Here is a 14,845-nt window from a genome sequence, read left to right as displayed (position 1 = left end):
ATTGTCTCACAATTGACACCTCCCAGGACACCACCGTTGAATGGTGTAGCTGAGAGGCATAATCGAACCTTGTTGGACATGGTTCGTTCCATGATGAGTCGAGCTACGCTACCAATCTCATTTTAGGGGTATGCCTTAGAGACTGCCACCCATATCCTTAATCTGGTCCTAACAAAGAAGGTTGCCAAAACACCTCACGAGATGTGGACTGGAAAAGTTCCTAGTCTAGCCCACATCAAAGTTTGGGGTTGCGAGGCTTTCGTGAGACGTGAGACTCATGAAAAGCTCAAACCTCGAAGTGAGAAGTGTATTTTCATCGGCTACCCACAAAAATCCTTTGGTTACCTCTTCTACATACCTAGTGAGAATGTGGTCTTTGTAGCAAGGAGGGCTGTCTTTCGAGAGAGAGAGTTCATAAGCCAAGGAGACAGTGGCAGGCTAATTGACCTTGAAGAACTTCAAGAGTCAAGTGGCGAAGGAACCTCAAACCCTAGCAGTCAACTTGAGGAGGAACCTCTTGTTGATCCAATTATACCTCCAGTTGTACCTCTGAGGCGTTCCACAAGGGTTAGGAATGTACCTGAGCATTACTATGGTTTCCATATTACTGCGGAAGGAGAGACACTTATTAGTGATGAGACACTAGTAGGTTTGGATGAACCTAACAGCTATGCGGAAGCCATGGCAGGCCCTGAGTATGCTAAATGGAATGAGGCAATGGATAGCGAGATACAATCCATGTATGACAATCAGGTCTGGGACTTGGTTGAGAATGTACCAGGTTGTAAGACTGTATGGTGCAAATGGATCTTCAAGAAGAAGACCGACATGGATGGTAATGTACACACTTATAAGGCACGACTGGTTGCAAAGGGATTTTCTCAAACTCCAGGAGTTGATTATGATGAGACCTTTTCACTAGTAGCCAAGATTAAGTCTATTAGGGTATTGCTAGCCATAGCTGCATTTCATGACTATGAAATATGGTAAATGGATGTCAAAACCGCTTTCCTTAACGGAAAGTTGGCTGAGGATGTTTACATGAATCAACCAGAGGGTTTTGTCAGCACTAAGTACCCTAATAGAGTGTGTAAGCTTGATAAATCCATCTATGGATTAAAGCAAGCACCTCGCAGATGGAATCTTTGCTTTGATGAGAAAGTCAAGGAATTTGGCTTTTCTAGGAGTGAAGATGAATCTTGTGTATATGTTAAGGCTAGTGGGAGTATATTTAGCTTTTTGGTACTGTATGTGGATGACATAATACTCATAGGAAATGACATCCCAACTCTGCAGGAAGGTAAGTCCTGGCTTGGGAAGTGTTTTGCTATGAAGGACCTAGGAGAAGCTGCCTATATTCTAGGGATAAGGATTTTGAGAAACCGGAGTAAAAGACTAATTGGACTTAGTCAAAGTACCTACTTGGACAAGGTGTTGAAGAGATTCAGCATGCAAGATTCCAAGAAAGGAGAGTTACCCATCCAGAGTAACACTAGACTGAGTAAGACTCAGAGCCCGAGTACTAAGGATGAGATAGCATAAATGAGTCGGATACCTTATGCTTCGGCAGTAGGCTCGATCATGTATGCTATGACCTGTACTCGTCCTGATGTAGCCTTTTCTTTAAGCATGGTTAGCAGGTATCAGGGGAATCCTGGTAAGGCTCACTGGACAGCGGTAAAGAACATTCTCAAGTACCTGCGGAGGACTAAGGATTGGGTCCTTACCCTCGGTGGGAGTGATGACTTTAGAGTTGTAGGGTATAGTGATGCTAGCTTCCAGACTGATAGGGATAATTTCCGCTCTCAGTCGGGCTGGGTCTTTACCTTAAACGGAGGAGCAATCTCTTGGAAAAGTTCCAAGTAGGAGACAGTGGCTGATTCAAATTGCGAATCAGAGTATATAGCAGCAAGCGAAGCGGCAAAAGAGGATATGTGGCTAAAGAACTTCATTGGAGAACTTGGAGTTGTACCAGGTATATCGAAGCCTATAGAGATTTTCTGTGACAGTGAAAGTGCAGTTGCCTTAGCAAAGGAACCAAGGGATCATGGGAGATCCAGTCACATTGACAGAAAATATCATTTCATCAGACATCATATAGAAGAAGGACTTCTCGTGGCAAAGAGGGTATCATCGGATGAGAACCCGGCAAATCCCCTCACGAAGGGACTGGGTAGGGTTAAGCATCTCCAGCATGCTAGGAGCATAGGGCTGAAGGATGATATTAGTATTAGTAGTTAGATAATTTTGAAATTTGTAAAATGTAATTGACATTTGATGATGAATAAAAGCTGTGTTTATTTATGAGTAAAGTGGTACTATCTTTTGTCAATCGTTTACTATTATTTCTTTTGCATGTTTTGACTTCCAGAATATTTATGTTGTTTTACATATTATTCAAATTATCCACAGTCAGTCATATGTTGGAAGTAGATATGAAGTAAGACTGTCATGAGTTGGTTGTAGAGGTCTAAGATGTTGGACATGGCCTCAACACTCATGAGTGCTCATAAGTTTTGAGTATTGGATTCAACCCACGCTCACTGGTATCACTTCATGGAATTTATCTCGAGTGATCGCGAGACGGTAATATCATATAAGTCTTCAAACCTAGAGATATGACTTGTTAACTATGAGTTAGTTATACATTGAACGTGCGAAACCGCATTGGTAACTCGATGTTATAAAACGTGCGTTTGTGTGTAATTTAACAAGTAGTATAACAAGAATATGAGTCGAAGTTTATCTGTTCCTTCTTGGATTAGAAGCTGATATATGGGCCCCTCGATGATTTTGTTTTGACCCACGTACCGGGCCCAATCAGAACTAAGTTGATGTGTTCAATTAAGTTCTTTGTCAAACAAATCAGAAATCGGGAAACAAACTGCTGGGCAATAAGCAAGACTATGTTCCATGTATTTGTCCAGCTGATATCTAGAACAGAGGATTATATAATCCCTTATCTGAAATGGCGTACCATCATCTTCTCAGTTCCGAGAAACCTTGAAAAGAGCTACGATTGTCGATCGGTTCCTGAAGTCATACTTGCAGTTATAGTTATTAGACTTATCCAAGTGGGAGACTGTTGGATAAGGTGTCTAAGTCCATAACTATTTATGGTATGTACTTGACCCGACCTGACATGGTCCATTTGGGTTGCATGGCACCATGCAATTGGATAGACTAAATGAGAGAAATAACACTTGTGGTTATTAATATATTACAAGTTCTAATATATTAATAATATTATTTAATTAGTTTGATCAAGAATTAATTTTAGAATTAATTAAGTGATCAAAAGATAACTAATTAAATATATGGGTTGATTATGTAAATCATCCATAACTTATATAGCGGGCTAAGAGGCTCCATGGATAATCAAGTTGGGTTAAACCCATTGGATGCTCCATGGGAGTTACAAACCCATGGGTCATGGAAATGAAGAGTCATGACACATTAGGGTTTACATGGTGTAACCCTAGATGTGTCAACACTATATAAAGCTCATGTGTTCTCCTAAAATCGGCACTACTAGTGAAACAAGAGGGCTTGGCTGATTTTAGTGTGTTATACTTTCTCTCCAAGTGTACACCATAGCATTTGGTGTTGTGTGAAGCATTTGAGGCATCACACTTGGGGTGCTAGGCTCACAAGGTTTCAAGGAACATTTACAACAACAAGGTATGTAGTTCTATCTATTATTTAAGTTAAAATTGTTCCCCATGTATGCTAGATAGGATCATAGCCTTGGAAATCAACTTTGCATGATAATTAGACAAACATAGATCCAAGGTTATTAGGGTTGCATGTACACTTAGGAAGTGTTAGAATGCTCAAAACCCATCATAACCATATTAACTAAACTTTAGTAAATCATAATGAATGACCTTATTAGCCTTTGTGGTGGACCTGACCAGCGCACAACCTAATGTACCCGATCCTTTAGTCCTTCACTTGACTCACATGTACATGTGAACAAAGAATTAGTCTTAATTTACAAAAGATGAAAATTCTCATTCATCATACAATACAAGTTGCATGATTCCAAGTTTCTATCCAACTGAAACTTGGGTGATGAGAATCTTTCCTTATTTGGTAAATTATGACACTATCACAAATGAAAGAATCAAATCCATTTTCCAATATTGCTATCAATGAAATCATATAAACGACAATTTTTCACAAATACCATTGTAAGGATACTTAAAATAAACAAAATCAAAACTTTTCTTTTATTTTAAAACTTGCGGAAAAACTTATCCTTACAATGCAAATACATATGAAAACATGTTGTTGTCTATTCCTAAGCAATCTATCATAACTCTTTAAGCAGCAGATCAAAATTCTGATCACCGAACCATGCGATTGAAATCCATCTTCGCGATCAGAATCAGCATACCCCTTTTTTTCTTTATTTCTTCCAAAACATCAAAATGTAATTACATTACATCATGTATTAAGAATATCCAACAGAGACTTCATAGGGTTAGATAATGGACTTTACCTGAAGTAGAGTCAAACTTTTTGAATTTACCATCCTTATGATCTTTCAGGTAAATTAGGCAGCTTCGCAACCAATGTCCCTTCTCTTGGAAATAGAAACATATGGACTCTTTGGAAATGGTACACAAGGCTATCTCAAACTTGGCCTTTCTCTTTACCATTAGGTCAAATGACTTGACCATGGCCGATCCCTTTCCATTGGGAAGAGAAAGCTTTTTTGTACTTTTAATGTTACCATTACCAATGTCCATGGAAGCATGGGAAGTAGATCTTCCAATCAAATTGGATTTACCATTGCTCCAAATGATTGTTGATTGAGTAGCATCGAGCAAATATGTAAGATCATTAAGGGTCAAGTCATGGTCTTTCACATAGTAGTCCCTAAAAAACTCACTATATGACTGGGAAAGTGATTAAAGAACCCAGTCAACAGTCAACTTCCTTAAGACTTTGACACCTAACTCTCCCGGCTTGCCAATATGTGACTTAATCTCTAAGATGTAAGCACATATAGACTTTGCTTGCCAAATAGGGGTTGAGTGACCTTGAACTTGTGGGTCAGGGAGAATTATCGGAGGAGGTGGAGGAAGTGAAGTATGATGTTCAGTCCTATTAATACACAATAAAGGGATTGATCTTTCACCTTGATTGCCATTTGGGATATCATCTTCTTTAGGAAATCTCTATCCAAAAGGATGAGGAAGACCATAGTTGTCTGAACATAGACATCTATGAGGGAGAAATTCAAGTTTCATTTGATTTAATTCCTTAACATAACACCCAATATGAATTATTAAGGCTAGGACCCTACAAACTATTTTATAACTTGGAATAGGGATGTCGTAATCCAATCTACAAAATATTTGAAGGTAGGTAAATGACAATTTACCAATTTCCACCATGAAAAACAAAATAAATTATTAAGGTTTAATTGGATTGACACTCATAGATCTTTTGAGATTCATTGAACTTTCAATGACATGTTTAAATCTCGATTGTGCCCCTCAAGTTTGTAACTAAGATGCCAAGGATCACAAACAAGGTGTGAATAACCATGGAAATTGACTTGGTACCCTTAATTTTATCACCCAATCGATGTGTCGGTTAATCACACGCGCTCCACTGATCTATGATAAAACTTAAGTCACCCTTTACCATACATTTTCAGTCCCATGTTAGTGTGCTGGTTAACCACACACGCTCCACTAACGACTTAACAAGGGTGCAAAGTGTAATTTCATGGGTTAGCACCAAATTCACAATTTCCTAAGTCACTAAGATTGGGAATTTATAAGTGTTTAGTTACTTAGGGTTTATCATTATACTTTTAATGAAAGAAGAATTATAGTCATTTCCTACCCGTTCGGCTAACGACCCTCCACCAGTCAAGGAAGCGGTGGGTGAGAGTGGACACCTATTAAACTGTCATTTTATAGGCAGTAACCTTATACCCCCCTTAGAGACTGGCTTTGAGAATGAGGCCCACTAACGGTAAGATTGACTTTACTCTTATACATATATATATATATAATCATTAACTTTTAATATTATAATAGTATAAGGGTTGAATTTTAAACTTTTAAAATTCTAAGGTTTAATTTGGAATTAAAGTATACATGGGGAGGTAACTTTGTAAATTCCAAAACTTGAGGGAAAGTTTTTGAAAATTTTCAAAACTCTTCAATTTTCATAACTTATGAGTTTAATTAAGGTTTTAAAAATCTTTAATGAAGAGTCTCTTGAACATCCATAACTTGAGGACAAGTTATGGAGTTCATACAACTATTTATGACAAAAAAAAACTCCTCATGTTTCTTAACCTATGGTTTTAATAACCTTTTTAATGAGACTTTTCATATAACTTGAGGACAAGTTACAAAAACACATATTATGAATAACTTTTAGATTAGTTTGGATTGAAAACAACTATCACAAACATGTCTAGCAATATTCATAATCTTGATTAAACTCATATGAACAAGACAATTCAAATCAAACAATTTTCATGTAATTAGCCTAATCATTAAACTAATACAAAACATGAAACTTTTGATGATTATCTTTTGAATTGGATTAGAATGATCATTACCACATCAAAAATAGGTTTTATAAGTCCAAAACAGTTTAAGATAATGATTCTAGACCAATTCCATCCTTAAAACTCGAAGATATGTTGTCTGGGGGTCAAACTCGTTGAGTGCACGAACCAAATCCACGAGTTGGATGAATTTGTGCATGGACTCGGCTACTCCATCAGTGGACTCAGCGATTCCACTGTCCAAAACAACAGAAAATCGATTTTTTCAACATTTTTCAGCAATTTGCATCAAGTATAATTGAAAACAAGCCTAGGCTCTGATATCACTGATGGGTTTTGAGCATTCTAACACTCCTAAGGTGTTCATGCAACCCTAAATACCTTGGATCTATGTTTTCACTAATTATACATGCAATGGTGTTTCCAAGGTATTAAACCTATGACTAGCATGCAATTGTCATATACCACACAAGAATCTAGTTAGGATAACATACCTTATGGTGGAGATTGAAGCCTTGATGTATCTAGCGTTAAGAGCTTAGCCCCAATAGTGTGGAAGCCTCAAGTGGAATCACAACACATCATGGACAAAGGAGGAACTTGAGAGAGAATCTCCATGCACCCAAAACCACCATGAACTCCAAGAATACACACACACTCTAGGGTTCGCGGTTTTAGGTCATCATATATGTATTTATATGTGTTGAATACTAAGAGTCATGGGTATAATCCAAACCCATACCCATGGGTTTTATGATCCATGGTTCACATTACCCAACTCTTTATGTATCCATACATAAACTTGGTCTAACATGGATCATAAGCCCAACACATAAATATAACTAATTACCATAATTAGTCCCTATATATTTAATTAGTATCTTTTGATTACTAAATTAATTCCAAATTAATTCTTGATCAATACTAATTAAAACATATGATTTAATATTAATATATTAGAACTTATAATATATTAATAAATCATATATATCCTCTTCTCTCAAAAGTCCATCCTAACAAATTGTCATGATGATATGCAACCCAAATGGACCATGCTACTCTCGGGTCAAGTAAATACCAATAATAGTTATGGGCTTAGACATCTAATCCAACACATTCATCAAAGCTCATAATCAAGGATAAATAAACACAAGAAGATGTTTGACTAGAAAACATTTCCATAAACTTCAAACACAAGGTAACATAAGTCTTCAAAACAACAAATCATCCATGGGCTAAACCCTAATAAACCAAATATAAGTCTAGCCAAGCATGGCCAAAATAAAAGAAATGCAAAGTAGTTTAGAGGCACCAAACATTTTTCAAGTTGCAAGATGAAATGAAATTACACTAGTCTTCTAAATCTTCAATTTCTTCCAAAGCCTTCTTGAGAGCAAACTGAGTTGTTCTTGAAAGTGTTCTCCTTGAGTTCTATTCCAAACTTTAGTAAATAGGGTCTCGTTTCCGAATCTAAAAGTTGGCCAAAAGCAATCCACCAACCTTCCCAAAGTAGAGACTCAAGCCCAAAATCCAAATTCTTCACAGCACGATCCACGCGGACCACGTGGGTCTCGCTGAATTGGTGCCTTTGCCCATTTAATTAATAAACCAGCCCAAATCTTTTCATTAACATCCCAGCCCATTTTCACAACCTCTTGGGAGCCCATTTATGTTTTTCCAAAGTCTCCAAAGATGATCCAATGCTCCTTTAATCTTCCTTAGCTCGAGTCATCGTCGTCTCGTCCAAAATTTAAGTCCAACGTGCTTCTTGTTTATATTGACACCAAGCCCAATTAAACCACTTCAAGTCCACAAACAAATTGCAAGCCTCCAATAGTCCCGCACTCCTTCCATACCTCCAATGACAAATAGTCTTCGGTAAATCCTGTAAATAAGCTCAAAAGACTAGAAAGCACACGATAAAGGAGAAAAATAACAAAAAGAGAAAATATGCATGAAGATTAACTAAAATGAGATGGTTTTAACTAAAAATAAACTATGAAAAGAAGTAACAAAATGAAACTATCAAACGCCAGGCGTTTGCACGCAGATACCAAACTCTAATTTTTAGGGTTTACACCCTATTTAAAGAACATTATGGCCTTAAGACCCTTCACCACTCCAGCCTCCATCCTGATTTCGAAAACCCTAAGTATGTATAAGAGTTTGAATCCTTGTGTATCCTTTTGGTATCATTTTAGTGTTCTTGATCAAGAAGGAAGTTCATTGGAGTGTTGGTGTTGCTCTCAAGCTTGTGGATCTGGACTCTTAGCATCTTGGAGAACCATTTTATGGTATAAAGTTCTGAAATTGATCATCATATCTCTAGATCTTGCTTATGTTATAAGTTTATGCTTATTAGCCCCATTTTCTTTGTCTTTTTGGGTAAGAGTTACCGTAGACCATAGGAGTTGTCCTTTTGGACGTTTTAGGGTAAATTAGGTGATAAAAATGTGATATTGGACCTTCCTTTCACTCCATGCAAGTTTTAAAGTGTCTTAATAGATTAAGGAGTTGGAGTTTTAGCTTTTGGGCTCATTGTAACCATGCATGGCCATAAAGTTTGCAACTTTATGGCTTTAGACATTCTATTAGCTATGGATATGAAGTTTGGACTCGATATCTTAAGCCATTAATTCATTGGTTGGAAGTTGGTGAATAGTGAGCAAACTCTAGGCGTTTGCATGTGAACGCTCGGCATTCGAAAGCCAGACGTCGTTGGAAGGAACTCCAGGCGTTCTGTGTAGAAACCTAATAGGTTGATTTTGGGCCTTGGGCCATTAGGGGTTTTAGGCTTTGGTCTATCATGTTGAGCTTCCTTGGATTTTAGGCCCATGATGGGTTCGGGTCCAATTTGGAAGATTGGCCACATATGTGTGGGATTTAGGATTTGGGCCTTTGTATGGTTGAGTTGGGCCTTGGTTTTGGGTCAAGTTAGATAAAGGGTAAATTGGTCTTTTACCCTAGCTTAGACTCTTAGATATGGATCGAAAATCCAATTATTAATTGGATGTGTTTTATGTTAACAGCATGGGGATTTGTCGGACCAACAGTCAGAGATTTATCTAGGTGATTCAGCAGTTAGATGTGAGTTTCCTCATTGAGTTTAGCGGGTCGAAGGCACCAATGTCGGCCAATGGTTTATTATGTTAGGATGCTAGATGTCTACGTGACTCTTGCATGTGTTATGTGATGGTATGCTTACCAGGCAAGGCCCGATGCCAGGCAGGGCCTGATGAGTATATCATATGCTAGTTATCAGTATGTATTTTTATGCTTACCAGGCAAGGCCCGATGCTAAGCGGGGCTCGATGACTTTATTATATGCTATTGTCTCTATGATTATCGCATATGTTTGTATGATTATATTTTTATATGTGAATCGGGCGGGGCCCGATGCCAGACGGGGCCTAATGACTGACAAATTTGTATACCGAGCGGTGCTTGATGCCGATCAGGGAGTAATCACGTGCGGGTCCCATTATGTGTTTATTATGTATGGTATGTGGTATTTTGGGGAACTCACTAAGCTTTTTGCTTATGATTTTTAGTTTATGTTTCAGGTACTTCTGGTTCGAAAAGGAAGAACCCGAGATGATTGCAGGCCTGATGTCAGGTAGATGTTTTTATTCTTAACGGGCAAGGCCTGATGCCGGGTAGGGCTGAATGATTGTATTGTATGCTATTGTCTTTGTGATTAACGCATGTGTTTGTATGATTATATATTTATATGTTTATATGTTTATATGTGTACCGGGAGGGGCCCGATGCCAAGCGAGGCCTGATGACTAACAGATCTGTATACTAAACAGGGCTCGATGTCGGGTGGGGCCTGATGTCGGGCGGGGCTCATTATGTGTTTATTATGTATGGTATGTGGTATTTTGGGGAACTCACTAAGCTTTATGCTTACGGTTTTCAGTTTATGTTTCAGGTACTTCAGGTTCGAAAGGGAAGAGCCAGGGATGATTGTAGAGCACACACCACCTTATTCCGCATTTTGTGATTTACTATGATATTTTATGATGTATTGACACATTTTGTTCCACTTTGGTTTTGTGATGAAGTTTTGGATTACAGTTTTATTAATTTGAAAATGAAATTTTTTGTTTTAATTTTTAGGACCTTACAAAATTCCCCTTTAATGGCTCGTAACTTCTTCACCACATATAGATGTACCTCTTAAGGGTTTTAAACACACATATACATGTATATATCTTTTAACTTATTGTTATTTTACCTACTACCTACAAAGGGGAAAGAGAGAGAGAGAGAGAGAGAGAGAGAGAGAGAGAGAGTGTGTGTGAGAGAGAGAGAGAGAGAGTATGCGTGAGTAGTTGAAAGAAATAATCTAGAGGCGAGTTGGGATTCAGATTTTCATACCTTGCAATTATGAATATGTTTTTAGTTTAAACAAGTTACAACATGAATATACATGATGCTAAAATACCTTCATTTACATGTATACATATATAGTTCATTTGCACCCTAAAGATTAATTGGTATAACTCATAAAGATTTTTAAGTGTGAAGGTGAGGGACGTGTTAATTAGGACCTCGATCTATCGCATACTTCCATAGATATTGCAATCGTTTTGTTGAAACATCACATGTTCCAGAATGATTCCACTCCTTTGATCATATTTGCTATTTTTCAGTATAAATTGCTCTTGAAAAGAGTTGTATTTGCAATGTTTGGTGTTGTTAATCTCCTCCTAGTCATACATAGGAAAAATGACATTTGGAGCTTCTTGATTTATAAAACATGTATGTGGTTCACAATATACCATCTATTTTATATTAGGATTAGGAATGTATTTTATGTTTTAGATTTTCCATATCAAATACTATTTAATAGTTACATAAGGTAATGGAAAAACAACAAGGCAAATAGTTTTAAGAATGCACTTCACTTTTTCTTCTTGTGACCCGAATATACAATAAAACAGCAACAACACAAGCCATTAGATATCCTCCAATGATAACATCAGGAACAACTTTCAACTTATTAGATTTATGTATCCCCGTAACTTCCATTGTATCAACACTTGAATGAGGTCCAGAAGCCGATGAATATGGTGGTTGGCCTAATCTGACAACCCGAACAAAACTGTTCTCTAGCCCTTTGTGTGCATTGATCTTTGTTAAGAGCATAGTGAATATCATAAAGGAAATAACAAGAATCCTGAGAATAACCATATCAAATATGTGAAATATTCCAATGTGAATTCTCATGTTGTCATTAATGGTGAAATTTATACATACAAATTTGACAAAGGGTCTTGTGGGTCATGCTCACTTTTTAAAGCGTGTTTGATGGGATATATGTGTCTTTAGCTTTGAATCTTTAAAACTTGTGAAAGCTGCCAAAGAAATGTGTTGGGAAAAAATTAACACGGGGAGGTTGTATTTAGAATGGTAGTATCTCATAAAATATTTAATAACAGTTATTAAAATTTTATTTTTGTTTTTACTCAAATGTATATCGTAATCGTTCATCATTTTTTAGTTTCACGACAAAAAAAAAAACTTAGATTACAATGCTAGACACCCAATAATACTACTAGTTATATTACTCAACATTTTCCCATATACTATAATATGCTTTCTACTAGACTATATAACTTTAATAACATCAAGTAATTCTTCTCGAACTCGCTCAGGAACAAGCAATTTTCCCTGAAATTCATAGAAATTATAACCACATGTTAATATATATGTATGCATGTAATGTAAAAGAAGTTGTAAACAATGAAGAAATTACATGTACCTCAATACATGAAGTAATAAGAATTGCCCCTTTTGTGGTTGTAACACTAATATCAACAACTTCAATCCCGAGCATGCTCATTGCCTCCATCAATTTTGTAAACCCTCCTACTTTTTTCTCGAAAATTATCTTCATCCACAACTTATTCTCATTGATACGGCTCACCTCTACTTCCAACTACATAAAAAAAACATCATATTTAATCATACACCGTATGTAAGTAATAATAAAATCTTATCACGCATAGGTTGTAATTTTTCTCATCAACAGTGATACACGTTATGATGTAATTAAGTTATGAACGTATGTAAGCAATAATAAAATTTTATTGTACATAGGTTGTAATTTTCACATCAACAAGTGTTGATGTTAATTAAGTTATGAGTTATGGTTTTATTTTGATATCTAACCTCTATACCCCAGTTTTTCATTTTTTCCTGAGGGCAAACTTGGATAATATCAAATGATTCTTCCATTGCCATTTCAACTTCCATTTCATGTATCTTGTTAGTTAGATTTGTCACGGAAATTTTAAGCTCCTCGATATAATCAATAGCATCAGTTATGATCGTTTCTTTGTTCAACTGAAATCAAGAAAGTTTTTCCTTTTAATCAATTGACAAACAAAATGTAATAATCGAAGCAAAACAATGCAAAAAGTAGAAAAGCTATCGTTTGGAATCATTGCATTTGTTATTTTAGGAACTAGAGATCGTAATTGTAGCATCCTGGATTTGAGCTTTTCACGTCTTTTTCTTTCTGCTTTGAGGTTCTTAGACTTAAATTTCCCTTCATCATCATTGTTATCATCATCTTCTTCATCGTAATTTCGTCTCCTGTTTCTGCAAACAGTGTCGAAACTACTGTTGGTTTCTTCAACAACAGATGATATATCATCGTAAAGGTTAGAAAACTCCATGGGAGGATTTCTCAAAAGCTCTTTGGGTTTTAAATGATTGGAAAATGATGTTCAATATTGCGATTTTATAGAGAGATTCTGCAAGAATATGATGAAGAAATTTGTTAAGCAACTAGAGTTCACAAGGATAACATTGCCATGGGGTGGGGTGGGGTGGGGTAGGGTAGGGGTAGGGGTAGGGGAAGGGGAAGGGGAATCTTCTTGTTATTGGTCAAAATTTTGTGGGATGTTAGGAAGCTCAAATCTTGCCAAGCATAAAAAATGAGCAATTTAAACAGAATAAAAAGTCTTGCTTTTTTGGGGGATAAAATTTATAATAAATAAACAATTTTGTTTACATGTAATGACCTTTATCACAAATTATTATAACATATGGAATTTTGATGATTAATTTTTCAAGTGCTAATTAAGTAAATTTTATAAACTTAAAGTTAATTAAAAGTGATTAATACATATTTAACTATTTTTAAATAAATACTTGTTTATTTGATACTACTAGTTTTATAGAGGCAATGTTTCATTTCTCAAGTACACTCATGACCAAGTTAATGTCATAGAAGATAAAAGAATATTGTACAATAAGATACATGAATTGTTTCGATATGTAATCTTATAGCATTAATTATAACTATATTTAATAAAGAAACCATGGCCCAGAATTAAGTATATAACTAAATATCTTAAAAATGGTATATGGTATTATTTGGACGGCCATACCGAACCCATCCTAGAGGTTATCATGTGGACGTTAATCGTATTATTTGAACAATCATTTTTGAACCTTAAAATTTTCACAAATCAAACATCACAATATATAAAGATCTTATTAAATTGATTAAAAAAACCTTATGGTTTTTTTTAATGACAAATCTAATATACTTTTAAAGACTTAAATTACTTCTATTTCCATATATGTCTTCAACGAGACTTGAACCTTCTATCTTAAGGAGGAAAAGCAACACTTAATACTATTAGGTGTTAGAAAATAATTTTAAAGTACAAGTGAAAGTGAAAGGAAAAAAAACAACTAATGTAGTAATATGATTATGATGCTATATAATATAATTAGAGTAACATTTTAGGTGTGAATCCAACAAGTATAAGAATTAAATAATGATAAAAAAAAATGAACCGCAATTAAGGATTAATATAAATCAAAGTAAAGTTTGTTTCGAATTAAATAATTATATCAAAGATGTTCAAGATTTACATGAAATAATAAATAAAAAAGGTTAGGGGATTTGATTTTAGAAGCTACTGCTACTACGAGCATGATGTGTTTTAAAAATAAATTCAATGCATTTCAATATAAATGTTATATTTTGTTATGATTTAATTTATGGTCAATCCTTTAAAAAATGAATTGTATTATCACAAGTTGTTTAGCCATTCTAACATCTCTTCCATTTATGGAATTTAACCAAATCCGTTCCGTAGTTAAATTTAACATGTAATTTTAAGTTCTAATGTTTATGATCTTAGAATGCACATTGCAATGATGATGATGTAAGTGTCACTTATAAGAAACATTTGTTTTGGTATTTTGTATTCTAAATTTGACCCCCAATGTTTAAAATCATGCCACGAGCTTCTTTTAGTGTCCAAAATTGTGACA

At 35.6% G+C, this 14,845-nt stretch overlaps 1 protein-coding gene across 1 annotated transcript; it reads right to left on the bottom strand.

Moving 5' to 3' along the window:
* Positions 1 to 11,334: 11,334 nt before the first annotated feature.
* On the bottom strand, positions 11,335 to 13,308 carry DYT1 (basic helix-loop-helix (bHLH) DNA-binding superfamily protein). Its single transcript, XM_079009704.1, has 4 exons — positions 13,000 to 13,308; positions 12,722 to 12,895; positions 12,312 to 12,488; positions 11,335 to 12,220 (listed from the first exon to the last, which is right to left on the bottom strand). The coding sequence occupies exons 1-4, from the start codon at positions 13,228 to 13,230 to the stop codon at positions 12,158 to 12,160; spliced, it is 645 nt and encodes a 214-aa protein (XP_078865830.1). The 5' UTR covers positions 13,231 to 13,308; the 3' UTR covers positions 11,335 to 12,157.
* Positions 13,309 to 14,845: the final 1,537 nt, after the last annotated feature.

Source organism: Lactuca serriola, chromosome 7 (genome assembly GCF_051521515.1).
Source record: "Lactuca serriola cultivar US96UC23 chromosome 7, Lser_US96UC23_V15, whole genome shotgun sequence".
NCBI classification, from domain to species: domain Eukaryota; kingdom Viridiplantae; phylum Streptophyta; class Magnoliopsida; order Asterales; family Asteraceae; genus Lactuca; species Lactuca serriola.
Note: the sequence above shows the minus strand (reverse complement) of the source record. Positions and strands in the feature narration are given on the sequence as shown.

Bases quoted from the DNA above. Each gene is read 5' to 3' on its own strand.
- DYT1 (XM_079009704.1), bottom strand. From the start codon at position 13,230: ATGGAGTTTTCTAACCTTTACGATGATATATCATCTGTTGTTGAAGAA. The intron at 12,896-12,999 runs GCAATGATTCCA...TCTTGATTTCAG, and splicing joins TAGTTCCTAAAATAACAAAT to TTGAACAAAGAAACGATCAT. The intron at 12,489-12,721 runs GTTAGATATCAA...TTTTTTATGTAG, and splicing joins TGAAAAACTGGGGTATAGAG to TTGGAAGTAGAGGTGAGCCG.